The sequence below is a fragment of the Anser cygnoides genome, chromosome 4, assembly GCF_040182565.1.
Source record: "Anser cygnoides isolate HZ-2024a breed goose chromosome 4, Taihu_goose_T2T_genome, whole genome shotgun sequence".
Taxonomy (NCBI): domain Eukaryota; kingdom Metazoa; phylum Chordata; class Aves; order Anseriformes; family Anatidae; genus Anser; species Anser cygnoides.
This window is the reverse complement of record NC_089876.1, coordinates 17,411,712-17,433,414: the sequence shown is the minus strand read 5'-3', so window position 1 is coordinate 17,433,414 and position 21,703 is coordinate 17,411,712. Positions and strand designations below refer to the sequence as shown.

The window sequence follows — 21,703 nt, the reverse complement described above, 5'->3', positions numbered from 1 at the left end:
ATGCATAGGGGCTAAGAGCCTTCTGAAACTCTACATATAAGGCACAAATACATTTTATTCTATACCTGTTGCTTCAGGAATGATAGAAGGCTTCCAACTCACACAAAGTTAACGACAGCAGAAGCCATTATTCTTCATTCCTCCTCTGAAGTTAGCTGAGAAATAAATAATGCTTTCTGTGCATAGTAACACACAGTACTGCATGCTTAGAAACTCTACTCTTCAACAAAGAAGCACATCCACACCTACTGTTTGATTGTCATTCATTGTTTGATAGCAATGTTTGAAGACATTATTATCACACCATTTAAAAATACCAAATAACACCTTTTCACTGAAGCTGATTTACAAAATATTCATAGCCTTTGAAAACACACAGACAAAATTTTCATTAAAGATCAATTTAATATGAAATGACATGTCAAAAAATTGCTGAGTGCTCATGCAGCAGCAGTTTTTATTCACAATGACTGGGCGCCACGAGGCTTCTCAAGTAGTTCCAACAGGTTACAGTATCTGCTGGGAAGGTCTAATACCAGTTCAGGCACTATGATATCAGGAAATTCAGAATCAAACTAAAAAATAATGGAAGTATCTTGAAACGGGAAGCTAGTGCACAGCACACGAATCATCTCCATGGACTGGTTTACACACATTTAACCATCAAGTCGCAGACTGACTAGAGGCTCTGGATAATAAGCATCAAAATGAGTGATCCTGTTCCCTCACCAGAGAGCATATACAGAGCTTGACTTACGCTTAAGACTGCAAGGAGGGCAAGTCTTCCTACTCTTGTCCAAAAAGCAGTATTGTTGTTATATCTGCCAGAGGCTGAGAACATAAGTGCACAGTGTCCAAAGTCACACTCTAGTTAACTTCCACACATTTGGCAACTACCATGTATGAATGCAACTTGAGCAAACATCATCAAGTGATGAGAAAGCCCGAGAACTAAGACCTAAGTGAAAAATTGGAGAGAATTGTTAATGGAAAAACTGGCACAAAGGTCTTCTTGTCTGTAGTTAAGCTACTCATTATCTCTTTAAACATAACAATATCAAGTTTGATATGCTGTCCACATGAGTAAAAATTGAAATCTGAAAAGTTCAGTGCTAAACTTGCATGATTTGCATAGCTAAATTAGAGTTTGTCCAAGGTCAAGAACCACTTAATCAGAGCCCCATTTCCAGGCTAAGTAGTAACCAGGCTAAGAAAGATGTCCAAATTTGTATTTGATATCAAATTGAAACTAATTAGGTATTTGTTTTATTAATAATTACTTTAAGTTGAAGTGGGACCCTCACATAATAAATACCCTAGAAAAGTAAGTTTATTACTTGTGTAGAAAGTGGGGAAAGTTACTTTACAAACTATCTTACTACATTGTGCTAGCATACACAACTTAAACTCTAATGTATTTTCTGTCCTTCATTTTCCTCTTACCTAAGGTTGCTGTCAAGTCCAAAATTACCACATTCCTCCCCTACACCAATCAATTCTCCCTATGTTATACAATACACTAGTTGCACAGAGAATCAGAAGCTTGCATTAAATTTGCTTAAGAGATATAAGCAAAGCTAGGACAAGCTTTTCATTGAGGTTGGGGTTGTTGGGTTGTTTGTTGTTTTTGCTGTTTGTTTTTGTTGTTGGGTTATTTTGTTTCGCTAAGAAGAAAAGGGAAAGAAATGAAGGCTGTTGTTTTCTAGAGGCTTCAGTGTCCCTTGCCATTTCAGCTGAAAGGATATTTCTACAAATAACTGATATTTCTACAAAGAACTATTAATTCTACCTATTTCCATTAAAGCATGAAGAAGCATGATCCAGGGAACTACAGGCTGATCAGCCTCACCTTGAGTCTGGAAAACTGAGCACAGAGGAACTTCATGAAGCTCAACAAAAGGGAAATGCAGAGTCCTACATCTGAGGAGGAATAACCCTATGCACTAATGAACACTGGAGGAATACTACTCAGAACACAGCTTTATAGAGAAAGGTCCAGGGTGAACAGGAAATCAAAGGAGCCAGCGATGTGCCATCACAACAAAGGAGGCCACAAGCATCCTGTACTGTACAAGGAATAATGCTGCCAGCATGTCAAGACAGGATCCTTCCCCTCTGCTCAGCTCTGGTGAGACAGCTGGAGTACTGTGCCCAGTGCTGGACTCACTGCTACATGAGACGTGGACATACCGGAGCACATCCAGCAAAGGGCTGCAAAGATGAGTACAGAGACAGACTGAAGATTCCCCACCTGTCACAAGGGGAAAGGTTGAAAAAGCGGGGGCTGTTTAGCCTAGGGAGAAGGGGGTTCAAAGGGATCTTAATGTGTATAAATACAATATGTGTATGTGTACCTCATGCACTTCCTTCCCAAGTACAGAGGACTGAATGAAACTCTTCTCAGTGGTGCCCAGTGAAAGAACAACAGACAATGGACACAAATCAAAACAAGAAGTTACATTTAAACATAAGAAAAATCGGTCTAAGAGAGTGGTCAAACATTGGAATAGATTTTCCAGCAATGTTGAAGATTATCCATCATTGGGAGACATTTGAAACCCAACTGGAGACAGCCCTCAGCCACCTGCTCTGGTTGACCTTGCTTTAAGCAGTGGCATTAGACTGGATAACCTCCCTTCAAGTTTTCAATTTTGTGATTCTTTGAGAATAACCCACTGGATTTTATTCTACTTTGAGAAATGATGATTTTCCATTCTCATTTTTGACATACAAATTAATGTGTGAAGATTAAAGGACAAATAAACGATGCTGAGTGAGTCAACTCTAAGGGAGAGTAAGAATGAAGGTATCAAAGATCAGTACCATGTTTCAGGCTTGTTCCCCCTCTCTGATAGGGAAAGCGGTTTCCTCTAATAACCAGTTGCTGGGAGGTCACCAGAGTCCCATCAGAGATGGCTGTAGGCATTGCCAAACTGCTTCTCACTCTGCATCCAGATCTGTCCTCACCATTATCATCCTGACTGATTAAGCAGAAATGGCAGTGCAGCAAGAATATCAACGTGAAGCTCTTTGTCTGTAAAACCAGAGAGAATCTGAGGAAAGAAACCTTTAAAATCCCTCAATTCTGACAACTTTCACTTGCCAGAATGACTGGCAAGATTTATCTGAAGACTCATTATTTAGACAAGAATTGCTTGTTGCTCCAGAAGATTTTAGTCTTGATAAAAGGGAGAAAAAAACTCCTTAACAACTAGGGCACAAATCCTGCCCCAAGCATGACTGTCCTCATCTGGGAAATGGAAAAAAAAAAATCAAGTATGTTTATTATGACAGCACTTCACCGTAGTAGAGATACAGGGAAGCACGCAAAATAACTCTAGCACTAACTAGACCATATCAATTGAATGAATTGCCTCTTATTTTAAAGTTTGTACATCTCACCAAATCTCAGCATTTGAGGCCACTCAAATACTATAGAAAATTTTTCCAAAGCCAGGAATTTTTTTAAGACTTATTTTGTAATGGACATCTACTCAACAGAAGGAAACAAATTAGAAAACTTTCATAAAGTAATATGTAATCAAGTATCAGATGAAGCAAGGATGATCAGACAACAGAAGGGGTATCTAAAGGGGGGGGAGCGGTGGGGTGGCAGAGGAGAAAAAGAGGAATTGTGTTGGATTAGGGGATATGATCTATTTTGGGCAGACTGTTTAGAAAGCAGAAAAGAAGTGCCTACAAATAGTCTGGAAGGGCTTGTAACTGTCTTTCTGGTACCAAGTTAGCACAGTAAGTTTTCATTCAAGTATTCTTGAGTAGCACCTGTACAGGCATCCTGCCAAACTAAACTCAGACAGCCTGGTGTGTTTTAAAAAAATTAAGAGGAGTTGCTACATTGTATCTGATTATAAGTCTAGGCTATTGTTAAAAACAAGCCAACACAATACACTACAAACTATCAAGGAAAATAACACCGTTCTTATTTAGTTTTCATCCAGCCTCTTCAGATTAAATGAGGTAATGTAACAGTATGAGTCACTGAAGTAACAGTCCTGCAGCCAAATTCCTCATGGCTTTTGGAGTTTAACTGTAAAATTCCAGGTGAAACTGTGGCTTCCACAATTAAAATTAGGAGCATTGTAGATGCCCTCTGAAATATACTATATTAAAAGATAACTTACTGTGAAAAGTTAATTTTGTTAATTTTTACCTGTTGCCATCTACTATTAAATCTGTTTGTGTGTGGTTTTGTTGTCATTTAACTTGATCTGGATCTGCAAGAGATGTGATTTTTACAGAGCAGAATAGAAACGTATAGCTTTAAGTTTAATATCAGCGCTTCTGTAGCATTAGTTTAAAACATATTACAACCACAAAACACTATTTGAAAGGAAAACGTTGATAGAACAGTTCTGTAGAATCAGGTTTGGTTTCAACATTTTGCAACAGTGCAAATTACCCATTTCAGAGGAAGCAAGAAAGAAGAGCATCCAGCAAACAATGTGACAAAGGATGAGCACAAAACAGATGTGGGAAAAATAAACAGCCTTCCTGCCCTGGAATTTGTAAAAAGGTCTGCAAAGAGCAAACAGGACTTCTCACTGCAATTTGACTTCTAGACCTATAAAAGGAGTCCCATGAGAAACTACACTCAAATGAGTAAAATATACTAAAAATAATAATGAAAGTTTACCAGGCTTTCAAAAGAAGAACATAGCTCTTGGACTGAAAAGTTTTATCAGAGATTTTGTATTATTCTGCAATCAAAATGCAGCTTTATAAGCTGATTTTTAAAATGCTATTAGAATCCTGCTTCTCTTTTTAAATATCATCTTCAAATACAGCTTTTGTCTATTTTCTGATTTACCAGAAATTTTTCTAGAAAAGATATTTGAAGTTGTTTTGACAAAAGTCTGCTAATACAGGATAATTACTGGAGGTTTTTTTTTTTTTTTTTTTTTTTTTTTAACTATAAATACAGGTGTCCCAGTATAATTCTTGTAAGACGGTCTCACATTCCTTTGGTAAGTGATTAGCACCGCAGGCTTCGCAGTCTCCTCCCTGTTCTAAAATGAGGAATGCGCTATGCATTGCCCTTAAACTATGTAGGATTAGTAAAGAGAAGGATTTTTCACATCCGTGATTAACAAGGAATAACTGTTCACCCCCTTCAGGGCTGTTCAAAAACATATTCTCTACCTGAACTCATTATTCTTCCGTTACCTATACCTTTATAGGTGTGTTATTAACCCTTCCATTGCTCACATTTTCAGACCAAAGCCAGACAGGTGCTTAAGTATCAATGGTTCAAAGGGGAGAAAATCATAACATTCAACAGGCTTCAAAACAAGTTTATGTATAAACTTCCCAAGTTTCAGGCAGCCCAACACAGACCTTCCCGACTGTGGCAGTCAGATTCTGTTCACAATGTACCCCAACTGAAAGAATTAATTCTCAGTCTTCAGGAATGAACTTGCACACCAAAATGAAGAACAGGGATCAGTGAGAAAAACTGGAGACACCTTTATAGCTTGTGCTAAGAACCCATTCTAAGAGCTCAGTAAAACGTCAATTCAGATGACAACTCTGTTGCTTATACAAAATGAGGTCTTAGTGCCAAAAAAAGCTGCTTTTCTTGAGACTACATATATAGTCATACACAAAAAGATGAAGTAATTCATTAATTGGCTATTCTTTTACCAATGATTGTAATGAACAGTAGCAGTGACTCAGCTGCTAAAACCACTTTTCACCATGGATCCCAAATTCCACATTAGCCTTTAAACTTCAAATCTAAACCTATGTAAATTAGACAAAAATATAATTTTGCTTCACAGTATTAGTATAACTAAGTATTTTTAAATGATGTTGTTTTGCAATGTTTGGCATTTTTTCCAGAAGTCCCAGCTCCTGAACTTTTATCATATAGCTATGTAGAAGAAATTTTGTTGTTGTTGTTGGGGAGTAGAGGGGTGTGGGGTGTAACATTTCTGTTCTGCAAGTGAAAGGGCTATACTCTACCAGTTTACCCCCCCCCCCCCCCCCAAAAAAAAAAAAGTTCAAAACAAGATTAAATATTCTAGGATTAATTTATTGACAGAGATCACATTTCAAGAAAATTAAAGATTTTTTTTTTTCCAGAGTTACAAGCTTTCCTACTTGGAACAAGTCTTATGGATAGAGCTTCTCAAATACTCGGAATAAAACCACAATCTCATGCCACACCAATACGTAATAAAAAGTTAGTACACAGGTTTATTTTAAGCTCCAGAGAGCATGTTTTATCCCATTAGTGATACAGTCAATCTTATGTTTAAGAAACATCAGCAGTGCTATGAGAGTTCACAATAGTTAGTTTCCTGTCATGCAGTATTATCGAGTGTTGGTGGAGCTGTATTATTCCTGCTTCGTAAGAAAGAACATACATGATATATAGCCTCCTAGACTAGAAAAAAATGAAAGAAGTACTAGTTTATCCAGTCCATTTTGAAGCAGCTGCTAATTCCCTTCATAATTTTCTAGGTTTGCTGGCTGTGTTGCCCAAGACAAACTGTATTTGTTTTTATTCTAGATGGAAAAAAAATATTTCTAAGTTCATCCTGCTATGCATGCCTTTGTAAGATGAGGTGCTCTGTAAAACACCACGTTTCAGAGATCATAAAAACTCAGAAGTGAGTTTTTCCATTTAGAATTTCAAAAACTGCTAATACAGCCTGTTTTTAACACATTTATCAGAGACTAGGTTAAAGCCCAGATAACTCTAACCATGTAATATATAAAATAAAGCTAAAAATCATTTACTATACTGAGTCCCATATGACTGGCAAGATGGATTTGTGTGTGTTCCAGAAGCTGCAAACACAGCAGTTTCATACATAGATTTGAATATGGAAAAGAAGTCTGAATAGTACTTCACTTTGTTTACTAAGTGGAAAATATTTCTCCTTAAAAATATATAATTGAAATACATACCTCCATTTCTGTGCTGTGACACATCTACAAGTTTCAAATCATTCATCCTTAGATGAACAAAACTAAGAGCTTTCAATAGTACTGACTCAAGTACTCAGGCATACACTCCTCAGTTAATGCTCCCCTTCATCATAAGTTTTAATAACTTGTTTTAATGCATTTGTCAAGATGTGGTCCCCAATATATAACAAGTACAGGCAATTTCTCAGTTCTGCTATTTCCAAATTGTGTTGTAAAAAGTTCAAAAAATGCATGAACTATAACAAAGTATTTAATTCTTGAAATATCCTTCTCCATCATTCAGTGATACACTGTAAGAAGCATGAAAACAGACAATATAGATGGCTCTCAGTTTAAAAGCTATTTCAAGTATCAACATGAAGTTCAACCCCTACAGCATTCTTGCCTTCAACTAGGGATTTCAGCTGACTCACACCATAAAACTCAGAGGCTGGTTTTCTTGGGGAAATAAGTATTTAGCTCATGTACTAGATCAGAGACTGCAGTTGTTCTAGAACCTCTGAGTAACATTTTGCCTCTCTATACTAGTTTTCAGCAGAAGTAGGTGAATTTTAGTGTTGGTTTAGGTGTTTTTTTTTGGTTGGGTGTGTTTTGTTGCTTTTAAATCTACGCTGTAATTCTTTAGAACTATTAAGATAATAAGTGGACTTTATAAGTTTTATTAATTCAAGTATCAAAAGTGTAAGGGCTTGGCCTGGAAACATTTTAGGCCACACAAGTAACCTTTCTCAGAAGAGTTATCAGCAGGACTACTCACGCAAACTAAGTTATTCATGTGGTAAGTGTCTGCAGAATCAAGACTCCAAATTAGCATTTTAGGGGCATAGTGCTTCCTCAATGGATTATTCACAAGTACAGGAAGAAAAATCAGTTTGAAAAATAGTTTTCAAACTATTGCTGTAAACTCTTCATGTTCTGACACCTTTTGTATGTTCAGCATAGCCTTACGGTGACCATAAAATTTTTACCTAGCATTTGAGACAGTTATTAGAAAAACCTTACAATTAAAAATAATTTTCTTATCAGCCAAAAAAACTTGTCCCTAAATGAAAAGCTAACTGCTCTGCTACATAAACAAGCAATTCATCCTCATAATCCATCTATGTTGTATTTCTGAAGTAAAAAGAATTTAAGTAAATTTTAGACAACCAGCTCATAACAAAACCGGTTCATAGTCTATAGCAGCTGTCTTCAAGCTTTTTATTTCCCTCCAGGTGACAATAGCTTGTAAAAACACTGGGATACTACAAGAGTAGCTGCAAAACCACAGAAGGTGGTGTTCTTGGCAGTAAATAAGTTTTTAAAAAGTCATTTTAAAGTTGTGTCCAGTGGTGGCATTAGACTGAAAAACACCACTTTCTAAAAACTATCTTCATTGTTCAAACTATTATAAACATCACACAAAGATGACAGCTTTAAAAAGAAAGAAGAAACAAGTGTTTAACTTAAGCTATACAACTATAACATTCTCATAAGAAATATTTTGAAAATATTGTCTCCCATAAAAATCAGTAGTCTCTAGACATTCTTAAACATTATAATAATTCTCCAGACTGTGACCATTGTGCCTTCCTTCCAAAAAAACATAAAATGAAACCTAACACATGATGGTGGTCTATCTAAGATTGGTTCAGGCAACATAACAGATCAGACCCTGAGCCTTTATGACACCTGTCATGTACTGAACCATATACTCTTTAAGAACCATTGAAAATGGATCCTACTAATATGAACACAAGCACATAATCATAGAATGACTTGGGTTGGAAGGGACCTTAAAGATCATCTAGTTCCAACCCCCCTGCCATGGGCAGGGATGCCACCCACTAGATCAGGTTGCTCAGGTTCAGGGCCTCATCTAACCTGGTCTTGAACACTGCCAGGGATGGGGCATCCACAGCTTCTCTGGGCAACCTGTTCCAGTGCCTCACAACCCTCTGAGAAGAATTTCCTCCTAAATAATAATACAGGTTGGTGGTTGATATAGAAAGTTTTGCAAATGCTAAATACATAAACCTGATTTTGATTAATCCAATAGTTTTTGGCACTGCTTCAGGATGTACACAAGGTACAAGCTATCCCACTCATTAGGAAGTGGGCTATCCATATTGAAGTTCAAAGAGGCTTGTTTTAACAGACACAGAGCATCTACACAACACAATAGATCATTTGATTCAGCCATTCAAGGTACAGGCTGCAAAGAGACATTCAGGGAGACTTGCTAGATCAGAGCTCAGGCAGTGTTGTACCAAATCGGTTGGGAGCAAAGCTAGTAGCCCTTAAGCACTGAGATAGTACTGCCAGAGACTATACTTAAGGGAATACTGCAGAGTATACACATCTGACTGAAGAGTTTTTAGAGAAGCATCTAACTGAAAGGCTTATAGCAAGATTACATTCATCTTAACCTGGGTCTCTTCAAAACTCAAGTTTCAACAAACCAAAAAGCTAGCTGACTAAGTTGCTAGTTTCCATCTTATACTCCCTCCCAGTCCTTATGTAGCAGGCACTACTATACGATCATTTATTATGAACTGAAAATAACAGCAGTGCTGCTGTAGTAACAATCACCTGTCACAGCAGTATTTATTGTGGTTGTAGTTTCCATTACACTTCTACCACCACAGTGGTGTGACATTCTTGTTATGGAGCATACTAGGTCTAAATAGCTTTGTGTACATAGTATTACAGATCTACTATACTACAGACTTGTTGTTTCTCCTGTAGTTTAGTTGAGTAACATTTCTAACCACCTAAGAGGTATACATAGCTTTAAACAAATTGTATCTTCAGTAGTTTCCTTTTGAAGAAAAGGATGAGAGTTTCTTCTCTTAGGGACTTAATTTTACAGAGTGCTCCAGGTCTCCAATTCCTGCTTCAGTTAAAAGATTAAGTTATTCAGCATTTTGCATGACAAGATCTTCAAATGGGTATTCACAGCAAGTGAATCACTGACCAACCAAACAGTTCTTTGAAATTCAGAGTAGCAAATGATTTTGTCACTGAAATTCCAGTAAAAACCACCAAAAACACACAAGTAGCATCACTTAATCTGGAGATAAATTAATATAATATATTCTAATGTAAGAAATGTATTACTTGTAAACAGTTTTATAAATCAAATCAAGTTCATTTAAGATCCAGTAAAATTCTTACACCGTCCATTGGCACACCAAAAGAACTACATCGGGTATTATTTGACAGTAGCTTGGCAGATTACACTTACAGTGGAAATGTGGCATCCTACACCTACACATAAAAACTTTAAAGTGCTTGCTATTTACTGTATGAAAGAAAATAATTGAAGTATCCACAAGTTCCTTCAGAAATCCTTCTGAATTTCAGAATCCCAAGGAGATGAATTGGCTGTCAGATAACATTGTGCCTTCATCAGATGGACTTGGCAGTTGTAAACAAGAGGAATTTTCTCAGCTTTTCCTCACAAATATGAAGTATTTGCTCTTAGCCAACAGCTGGGATGGTTTAAAGACATCCTGCATATATATTCAAGCTACAAGTCACCCACACACCTAACACTGACTGAATTTCAGCAAATTAAAAAACACGAAAATTGACAATTACTGGAGCACAGAAAATTCTGAAGACAAAGCAGAATCTAACTTTTTAGGTCTAAAATTGACTGAACTTCCAAATGTCAGTTTGCTTGCTGAAGTGTGAATGAAAATAACCCAGAAGAGTAACTGCAATTATCAGAATTTTTCTTCTGAACTAGTATCACACAACTGTAAGATATCTATTGTTTTCCAAAGATTTTACATGTTTATCAAGAAAAAGGAAAAAAAAAATCTAATAGCAAGATGTGAACACTTCAGACAAGAAAGTTTTACTTACTGAAGTTCAATTTTTTTTTTTTTAAGTACTGCAGTTCTGTACTCAACATCAGAAATCTTATAATTAAATGAATTCTAACCTGTGTCATAATATCAAGTTTCTTTGGAAGTACTCATAATCATGTAACAAGAACTTGCTTCAAGATAATCAAGAAATAAAGTTAATAATATACTGTTTTAAAACTTAGCAAGTATTTTGTATCTCAGTATAAAACCACATTCATAGTGAAAGCACAATTTTTTTTTAGTGTTTATTAATGTTTCATGTATGTGTACTTACTCTTGCAATATGAACTACACTGCTGTTTAATTATTTAGTTAGACCTTATAAACTAAATTTAGGAATGTGTATATATTATTCCAATATACATCTCAGCAGGAAAAGCTGCACTAAATCCCTATGCTTTGTACTAAGTTTAAAACACATTGTAAAAAACACTGCATTAAGTCTGTTTTAATACAGCTTTGAAAATTCTGACTATGCATTTCTCAGAGCAGTCCCATTTAAGATTATTCAAAAGAAGGCTTCAGTACGTAACAGCACTTTCAATTTCTAGGTCAAAAAGTTAGTTTATTTAAAAAAGAGATTGCAGAAATATCATATTTAGTAACCACCAGTGTATAATTTTCTTGAAAAGCTTTGTCTATATTTACATGAAACAATGTTGTTTTTTTTTTTGTTTTGTTTTAAACATACAGCAGCTGTAGACCCAGAGCACAAGTATAATTAGACAGAGAATGTTTAGGCCGGTGCTGCTTTTCAATGAAGTCAAGTAGAAATACCTTTCTGAAGTTAAGGCACCAGTGACTGAGAGGCTAAACAAGAACTCATACGCATGCATAAAGAAAAGGTGACAATAAAAATGGAGCAACAGCAATGCCTGATAATGAAGACACTACACAACTCAAGTTCTACACAAATATACATTAATAAAGTGGTTTCCATAGATTTTCCTAGCTCAAACTATATTCAACTACCAGCATCTGGCTTTTAATAAGATGGATTTTGTAATACAAGTCATACAGTATATTTTCAAAAAGACTTTCATTTGAGGAAACAGGGCAAAATAAGAAAACACATAATGAAAACTAATTCCCAAACCTGCTTAGCTTTCTTTACTAGTCTCTTATTCATTTGCTATTTATATATCCCACTGCAACAAAGCAGGTGTTTACACTTTAGCTCCACTAGCCAAAACCCTTGTCTTCCCAGCTCCATCCTCTTTCCCCACAGGACTCACTTTTTTTTTAAAAAAAAAAGACAAATCCAATTCACTTCAGAAAGTTCACAGTCCATATTTTTCTTAAGTCTTTGTAAAAGCTTAATTCGAAAACCAGCATAGATTTCAACTGTTGCATTCATACTGCATGTATTAAGACTAACCTTCACAACTAGCATTAACTTCCAACAGGACATCATATAAAACACTCAGCATCTTCAAGACAAACATCTCATGTGATATACAAGAAAACAGGCTTTTGTAGGTGCATTCACATTAGAAAAACTCCTTTGTGTTCAAGTGAAAAATATTTCATAGCACTCAAATTCTTCCCTGCAAGACAACTGCAGTTTACACTTCAAATCAGGACTGCTCATTCAAGCTCCCCCACATACACAGTCTGAGAATTTCTTATTGCTCTCATGTCTCAATAAGGTTAGACGTCCCAAGTTCGAAAAAAAAACAAACAGAAAACCAGAGGCCTGAGTGCATTAACACATGACTGATTTGATAGGAAATTATTTTCTCATACATTTAGAATTAAAAATACTTACAGCCTCTCCAATTCTTTTAAATCCTGGAATGCTCCTCTCTCGATAGTGCTAATCTTGTTCTCCATGAGCTGACTGAAATGTAGAAATTTTTGTATGTAAGTTTCAATAGCTCCAATATCACTTGTTGCATTAAGAGTAGCCATTTAAAGACAACCTGATCTTCATTAAAACACTACAACAGTTATTTGAAAGCGACATCCAATTTAACCTCCTGGACTCCTGTCATCCAACACTTTACATGACATCATATACCCAAAAAGGCAAGAAATAATCTTCATTAAAATAAACAAGAATAGATATTACATCTACTCAAAGAGTCCCAGGTTAAAAGGTTACACATTTTGCATATATGCTGTGCGCATACACGCACATACATCATCGTTCTTCGGCAAGCTTTAAGATTCCAATTGAATAGTATGAAAGCAGAACTAGTCTCACATGAGAACAAAACAAAAATACAGAACAGTGGTGTTTAGAAAAAATATCAGTGAAAGACTGCACTGAAACTGTAACCATAACAATAGTCTAACAAAAATTAAAAATTACTACAGCATGATATTCTGCTCAAGAAGGAAAAAAATACACAGCTACTCAGTCAAATAAAATAGCCTTAACAAATAAGCTATGTAAATTGTGCAGTATTTTAAATGTGATATTAAACTACCTCCCCCAAAACCCACAGATTTTGAAAAGCTTCATAACGCTTACAAATGCATTTACAAAAAACAATCCAAATTATTCCTTGGTCAAATTCAGTGTTAAAGTATTTTCTTTTTGCCCAGAAACTGTAAAAAGTAATAGTCAACACCTAAGACTTGCTTTTTATCAATTAAATAACTTTTTACCTCTGTAATGAATTCCCTTACACTTCAACTTGAGCGTACCTATTTTCAATGTGAACTATAAATTTACTAAGCTTAAACTGAAGTCATTCCAACAGTTATTCAGGAAGTTTTAACAACTCTTTTTTGTAACCTACATGCCAAATTAAAATCTCCATTTATTTTACAACCTGAGGTAGAGATTTAAAAGACACATAAACAAGACGACATTTAAGTCATTTGCTAACTTATATCAGTCTATAACATAGGGGAGAGAATGTAAATTCAGATGCAGTAGCACAAAAGTTAAAAAGCAGTAGATAACCTAGCCAGTTTATAAACTGAAAGGTAACTAATTCAATGTGGGTTTTTTTTATAACATAATCTGAAGCTGCATGTCCTAAAATGGATCAGTGACAGAAAGGGAAAACTTACAGAACTCGAAGGTGCCTTAGACCAGCAAAGTCAGTCTTGGTGATTCTGGTGATGTTATTTCCATTAAGATCCCTAAGAAGAATAATTCAGAAGTAGCAAAATTAAAACATAAAAAGTTGTTTTCTTTTTAAATTATTTTGTTTGCTTTCACGAGCACAGCATTTTCTGAAACTGGAAGATGTAAGCGATCCCAGTGAACCATTCCTACAACTACCACTGTGCGAGTTCCAGATTTCCAAGTGCCTGAACGAAGGTTTATCTCAAAAGTAGTAGTTTCAAACTTTGTAATAAGAAACCCTTACAAAGTCAGTTCTGCCTGCCATTATATAGCTCACATTTATCTTTAACAATATAGAACAGCCAAAACCTGTCTGAACGTCGGTTATGACTGCAGATAGAAAACCACTAAGGCTACTACAGAGAGATGACAGTACGTTAGGTTGGCTGATAAGAGTTACAAAAACTGAACAAGTGACAGAAATCAAGACCATTTTCTATGTTTTAAACAACTCTCAGCTTTCACAGTATTTCTATAGAGGCAGAAGAGGTCTTTACTTTCTGTAGCAAACATTAGCTTTCAAACAAACACAAGATCTGTTGCAGGGTGAATACTTAGAAAGATGATTTTACAAAAACTGAACTCCTCACTTGTAGCGCAGGAAGCTGTATTGACTGCAGAACTCAAGGCATGGTCAGAAGCAACAGAAAACTGCATTTAGGCCCTAGCATTTGTTCATATTTCAGCACTACGTTCTTCTGTAGAGTTATTTGCGTGTCCATCTCCCCCCTCCTCTTTTTTTAAAATAAGATTTTAGGGCAAGATATAAACTTCCCTCAATTGCAATCACTGCAAATAAAACCGACTTTAATTCCTGAGGTAAGCCATTAGGAAGTGGTATCACATGGAAACTACCCTAACAATTACAGCTCATTTCCAGTGTATTTGGGAAAAAAAAAGTCACTTTTTTTTGGTGTTTATACCACACGCGGCCAAAACACTGCCGTAGAGAAACCACACCAGTCCTAGCAGAAAGCAGTGGCCATGGTACTCTCGCGGAGTGAAATTCATCACTTGAGACGTGTTCATACTTCAACATTTAAATGACTTAGAGGTTAATAGTGTGCTCATCTCCTCCTCTCCTCAGCCCCTCCTGAGAGCTTCCTGACACCAAAGAGCACCGCCCGCACGCCTGCTCTCCCTCACGCCTGGAAAATACCCTCATCGGAGGGCACTGAGCGGTCTCAAAAAGGGGTCGGGAGGGCTGAGGGGGTCGCAGCTGAAGCTCAGCTCGGCGCTGTGCGAGGGGAAGCGGGGCTACAGCACCCAAACACCCCCTCGCCCACCGGCAGAGCCCCGCCGGGCTCCGGCTCCGCGACCCCCCCCCCGGGGCCTTCCCGCGCCCGCGGAGCGCCGCGGCCCGGCCTTGGGGAAAAAAAGCCCCAGGAGCCAAGCTAGCCGGGAAACGGGGGCCCTCATGAAAGGGTGGGGATGTCCAAGAGGGGGTGTAGGGGTGGTCGTTCCCTCCAGGATGAAAGGCGGCGTGCCGGGAGCCGCGTCCACCTCCCTCCCGTCCCCGCGCATCGCGGCGAAAGGGGCGGTGGAAGGGGACGGAGCCGCCACCCCCCCGCACCCAGGGCGGCCGGCGGGACCCCGAAGCGGCCCCGGGGGCCACCTCTGCCCCCGTGGTCGCGGGGGGCCCGGGGAGGAGAGCTGGCTCGGGTTACTTACAGCCTCTCGGTGTTGCGGGGAATGTTCCTCGGGACGCCGCGCAGCGCCAGCCCGTGACAGTCCACGGTGCTCCCCGAGCAGGAGCACTGCGCCGGGCACGGCTGCGGCGCCACCTCGCCCGCCATGGCCAGCAGCAGCCCCAGGGCCAGGGTGAGCTTCCCCCAGCCGCACATCATCACCGCCCGCTGCCGCCCGGCCGGGGCCCGCCGGCCTCGGCCCCAGGGAGGCGCGGGGCGCGCCGCCCTCGTCTCCTCCTCCTCCTCTTCCTCCTTCTCCTCGCCGCGGGGAGCGCTCGGGCAACTTTCAGGGTGCGGAGAAAGTGGAGTCCTCTCTATCCAAAGCTAAGCCAAGAAAACAAGCCCGGCAAAGTGCGGTGGGTGGCAGCGATCCGCTGCTGAAGGCAACTTGGCTGGGAGGGGGCCGGAGCGGGGCCCTCCCTCGCTGGCCCGTCGGGTGGCGGGGAGAGGCGAGGCGGCGCTCGGAGCTCCTCTTCGCACGCTCCCGGCGAAGGCGAAGCAAAGCCACGGGCTGGGGCTACGGCGGACTTGGGCTGGCTCCTTCTCGTCCCTTGCAAAGCCGTGACTCCCCCCCCGAGCCCCCGGCTAGAGGCCGCAGAGCCCAGTCGGCGCAAGGGGCGCGCTCCCTGCGCTCAGCTCCGCTCCCACGCGTGTCCCCCCACAGCCCCACGGGGGGCGGCGGCGGGGCTGACACGGCGCACACACCGCCCTACCAGAAGCGTCTCAGCAAATCATACCCCTCTCGCAGGCATTCATCAAACTGTCTCACGAAAGGAGGAGGGAGGGGAAAAAAAAAAAGTCAAACACACGAGATGATGTCGGGCTTGGCTTTCCACCCCCCGCGCCCCCTCCTGCCGTAAGCTCCCAAGCCAAGTTTAGCAGGAAAGGGCTGGTCCTAGAGCACGATAATAATAATAAGCAGCTCGAGAAGTGATTCGTTGCCCTGCTGGAAGGGAGTTCATCCACGACCTCCTTCTCCTCGGTGACAGATCACAGCGGTAGATCCTCCTGTGATCCCGGGAGCACGGCAGACGGCCCGGCGACGCGGCACTCCGCTCCCCGCGGTCTCCCGGATACCGCGGCTCGGCTGCGGCAAAGGCACCTGATGGGAAAGGTGGGAACCGCTCGGTCCTTCCAGGTGAGGCCGCTTCAGCAGCTCCCGGGCTGGCCGCAGGCGAGGGAGCAACTTTCCTCCTCTCCCCGAGCGCCTCGGGAAGGCTTCGCTCCCCTTCCTTCCCCCGCCGCACCTGAGCTGGGGGGTGCTGGCACCGAACAGCCCGGTCCTTCGGCTCCCCGGCGCTGGGGAAAACGGCGGAGAAGCCGGAGCAGGGAGGCGGCACGCCGGCTCCTTCCCTCGTACCCCGAGCCTCGCCGCTGGAACAATAGGATGGCACCGCCGCCCGCAGGCCGGCTCTCCTCCCCGCCGCAAGGTGCCCGCCGAAAGTGCTCCGGAGAGCGGCACCTCGCCGAGAGCTCCCCCCCCACCCCCCGTTCGCCTCCTCCTCCTCCTCCGCTTAGACCCGCTCCCACGGAGCCGGGAGCGCCCCACGCGCCGCCCTATATAGGGGCTGTGGGGCCGCGCCTCCCCGGCCCCGCCCGCAGCGCCCCGCGCCGCGCTCACTGGCTGCGCCGCCGCCCGCCCCGGCCCGGCGAGAGATGGGGGGGCGGGGGGGGGAGAAAATAACAAGGGGGGGGGCCTCCGGGCGACGCCAACAATGAATGAAAGTTGGGCGAGCGAGAGGGAGGCGGCGGCGCCGGGGGAGGCAGCACCCCCCCGGGGAGCGCGGTGGCGGCGGTGCTCCCCCCCCCCCCACCCCCGGAGCTCCGGAGTTGGTGCGCGGAGTTTCGCCCCGGCCTCCGGGGGGGAAGAGGAGGGAGCAGTCTGGGGGCCGCCGCGGTGCTCGCCTGGGTTTTGCCCCGAAAGGGAAGTGGGGGGGGGGGGGGGGCTGCGACGTTGCCTGCTGCACTTGTAAATATCCCCGGCGGCTCGCCGGGGGTCTCGTTTTAAGTGTGTTGTGCAGCAGTCGCTACAGAGGGAGAGAGAGAGAGGGGTGTTTCTTGGCGTTTTCTTCAGTTGCAGGCTTAGTGTGAAACACAGCGGAATCTCCCGCAAATTATTTTCGAAAATAAAATGGGCAAGTGTCACTCCATACATTAAAATGTGTCGAGTAGCGACATCAACACTGCTGTGCTCATTTAAAAAACACCTTCCGTCTCAAAAAGTTGTATTATAAATACACCCAGCGTTCCTGCTAAATTCTCCTGGAGCGTTGTTTATTGTCATTGCATCTTCAGCATCCTTAGGAAAACATTAAATGCATCAGGCTCCTAAGTAAATTCTATTTGTTTTCAGTTTCCCCTGCTTGTGAATGCGGTTCTATGCGATTTATAGCAGCTCTTGAGACCCCAGTAATAGGTGAAAGTGATTTGTCTTTCATAGATGGCAACCCCCAGCAGCGATGACTAAGCCTTCAGCTAGGTGTAGTTTGTAAATGCTCAAGGGAGCCCATAGCTTCTTCCATATGGCTGGGTCCAGCTGAGTCTCTTCATCCCTGGGGTCTCTGCTGCACAATCCCCGCAAGAGGCTTACTCTCGCTTTTTGCTTGTTACCAAGAGGACAAATTCTCTTCCCAGAAATGCTATCCTAGATCCAAGTTAATCTGCCGAAATGGTAGCCAGCAAAGTTACTCCTGACTTCTCTTGCTATAGAATGTGCACCAAAATGAAAATAGCTAAAAATGTATGTATCTACTAAAAATTGCTTATTTTTCCATTCATTTGCTGAGACAATGTCCAATAAATATGATTGTTGCAGTTTTGCATGGTGATAATAGCATCTTACGTCTCACAGAGATGCAGAAATACACCAGGTTTAGGTTGATGCAGGAAGGAGAATTCGGTGACTGCAAGGGGAAGATATCAGCTTCTATGAAGGCTTCTTACTCTTTTCAACTGGTTGTTTTAGGTCTTTGCAAAAGATCTAGAAAGGACCTTCTAACAAGTAACAGAAAAGAAAAAAAAAAAGAACTTACTCTAACATATTGCTTTCATGCCTCTACTAAAATGCTTTATCTTGTAACTCCAGGCAGAGAAAATACTAATGTAACCATTCAGTATTATTCATTATTTCTTTCAAGTACCAACAACTTACTGAGGGCTGCAGAAGACACAAAGAGAAGAAATAATTAACCTTTTTAAAATTCGTAATTTTCAGAAAATCCAAATCAAATTTTAAAGTGTTAAAAGTTGCTAAACTGCTCTACGCACAGATGATTCAAAATCTAAATTGGTCTTAATTTAATATACTTTGTTTTCAAAGAGAAGTATACTAAAGTACGCGCAAGATCAATTTTTATTCTTGTTTGGGGGGGGAGGTGTCATTGATTTTTAACATACCCACCTTTGAAGCATACCTTTCGTTCATTCAGATTGATTTTCCTGAGTGTCTTGCCTGCCAGCACATTGCAACTTTCTTTTTGTAATCCAAACTCTTTAACGGGAAAACTCCCTAAGTCCTCAGATGGTCTGAGGGCAAGGCCTTTGGTCAGACACAGTACTGTGTCGCTGCTGGACCACAGACCTCATGCTGCAGAGTGCCCCATGGTTGCCTCAGTTGCCTGCAGAAACCTCTTTCAAAGTCATAAAGGAAAATACACCCACAGAGGTGAAAGATGGGGAAAAACCATAACAACAAGGCACGTTAAAAGAAAGCAATTACAGGCATTCATCAGTGAAAAAGTAAAAATTCTGTTGCAGCCTTTTCAGAAAACACTGACATCAGCTAAAGGAAGTTTTCTGTTCTCCAGATTTCGTTGTACAGCATTCCCCCTTTTGGAGGACAAACATCCTCAAAAAATGGGGGATACCAAAGGGAGACTTTAAAGGAGAAAGAGAGACAGAAACAAAAAGAGAGAATAAGACCAGAGCTATTAGCATAAAGAGATCAAAGTCAACACTGAGAGGTAACATCTTCAGAACAGGATCCAGAGCACTAAAATACAAAAAGCTGAGTTGGTTAACAGCGACTAAGGCTCAGCACACGTCTGAGTGAGCTCCGTGAACGAGCATCATCTCTGTGAGCATCTGTATAGCTTTATAAGGATGGTATGCCTGAAAGGTACTGAAACAAATGACTCATCTATTTGTGAATAACAAGGTCAATAAGGAGACAGAAAAATGGCCAGCAGAGGTGTATCAAGAATAAACAGTATAAACTTATCTAGTATTCTTTTTTGACAAAGTAACTAGCTTTGTGGATAAGGGGAAAGTATGGTATACATTAGCAAGTTATTTGCCACCATGCACATTAACATTCTTCCAAGTAAATTGCTTAAATATAGTCAAAATCTAATTGCTGGAACGTGAGCACTTAACAAACCCTATATTCAGAGTATGGTTGATAGTCAATCTGGGAGCGTATAGACTCCTTTAAAAAGCTATTAAAACTACTATGGCACTGAATGATTCCATCAGTGACTGGAAATAAAGTACAACTATTAGCAGATGATACCAGAATGGAAAGGGATACTGAGTCTGCAAGGCAGAATTACAATTCTAAATTATTTTGATAAACTGGAGAAAACACACGAATTAGTAAACCTTAAGGAAGACATGAACATAATATTGCATTCCCAAAAGAAATTCAAATGCATAAATAACAAAATAACTAGTTGGGAGCAGCAATCCAGAGAAGGATATGGAGGTGACTACAGTCTAAATAGCAACTTGGAAACCATAAGCATAACAATTCAATATTTTAGGTCGATGAAGATCATTTTTAGTTGCCAGTTGTCTTTTCTGGCTGTTAGCCAGCCAAGTTTAGAACAGGTCTGAAATACCTCCAAATTAAATACAAGATTAAAGCAAACTCTTGCTGGCAGGAAGGGGGCATAGGACCATGTCTGTGTTTGTACAACTTCTCCAAGGGAGCTAAGGATCAAACTTCTTGACTTCTCTGAAACAACACCCATAATAAACATTACAACTGGTAGTAAATATTTCAGAAATGTATCCTTAATGTAAAGCTGAGTGACCTGAGGTTTATCCAATATCAAAGGGACACTATCAAATTTTTAAGGTCAGAGATTTCACACCTGTAAAACCTTTAGGCTCCCGTGGAGCCGTACAGCGTCTCAAAATGCTTTATCACAAAGTATGATAGGGAAATTATTTGAAAAATTTCCTGGTTTTAGCAGTAGAAAATTAAAACTCTGAAGGACTCCATTATCATTCTAATGGAATAGAGTGGTTTTATTCAAGTTTCTCAGACAGGCAGAACTTCAAGTACTCCGTGCATATCTGTTGAACAGCAAGATTCTCATTAGAAGCTACCCCTTTATGAAAAATATTTACAATACTTCATGGCTAGGTCTAAAATATTGTAGTGAGGGAGGAAATGGAAGTGTCAGAGATGAGTCAACACACTCATTGTTACATGACCCAGACTAACACACTACGTTATTCAGGTACTCTTTGCTTCATTTATGCTTAGATTTCACATGGCATCATGGGATTATTTCAAGAAAGCTAGACTAATTTTTGCTTATGCCTTCTAGTAGATTAAGGAGCTATATGAAAGGCTCCCAGCCAGCAATAGTCATGTGACACTTTATATATATTGATAAATCTATCCAATCTATATTAAGAAGATGAATGTCCAAAGAATAAACATTTGGTATGCTGAAACTTTAAGGGAGAACACCAGGAGTGTTTTAGTAGGAATAACAACAACAACAACAACAGTATAAGCAGGTCTAACATTGCAAATCTTTTCACCAAATTCTTATGCAAAAAATGAAACAATTATTTCCATTGTTTACATGTAACAGACATAATTGTTTTATAGTTAGCATTTAACATGTGGCATCTTCATCCACCAGGAAAATCTTGCAATTTGTACTGGCAACATCTTTAACCCTCACCAGTGACCTCACAGGCGCTATCAAATTTAGAAAATCTGACAGCTGTTGTATGTTCAATACTCCGATGGCATAGATTAATACACACACTATATTACTCATCTTCCATGGGATGGCACAAAGGACCTGATCCGTCTCATGCAGCTTAAGAACTTTATCAACTAAAAAATAAAAATAAAAAAATATATATATATTATAATTTAT

The 21,703-nt window shown here is 40.5% G+C and overlaps 1 protein-coding gene across 10 annotated transcripts in view; it reads right to left on the bottom strand.

Moving 5' to 3' along the window:
* SLIT2 (slit guidance ligand 2) overlaps positions 1-17,098 on the bottom strand; it is a 264,142-nt gene extending 247,044 nt beyond the window's left edge. For 6 of the 10 annotated variants that reach the window (XM_066995700.1, XM_066995702.1, XM_066995701.1 and 3 more), the window contains exons 1-3: positions 15,565-17,096; positions 13,836-13,907; positions 12,580-12,651 (exon numbers count right to left, since the gene is read on the bottom strand). In XM_066995700.1, coding sequence (XP_066851801.1) covers positions 12,580-12,651; positions 13,836-13,907; positions 15,565-15,740 — 320 coding nt within the window. In that variant the 5' untranslated portion in view covers positions 15,741-17,096. Of the gene's footprint in view, positions 1-12,579; positions 12,652-13,835; positions 13,908-15,564 lie in introns of all 10 variants that reach the window. The other 4 variants (XM_066995705.1, XM_066995709.1, XM_066995707.1 and 1 more) reach the window with 2 other exon arrangements.
* Positions 17,099-21,703: the final 4,605 nt, after the last annotated feature.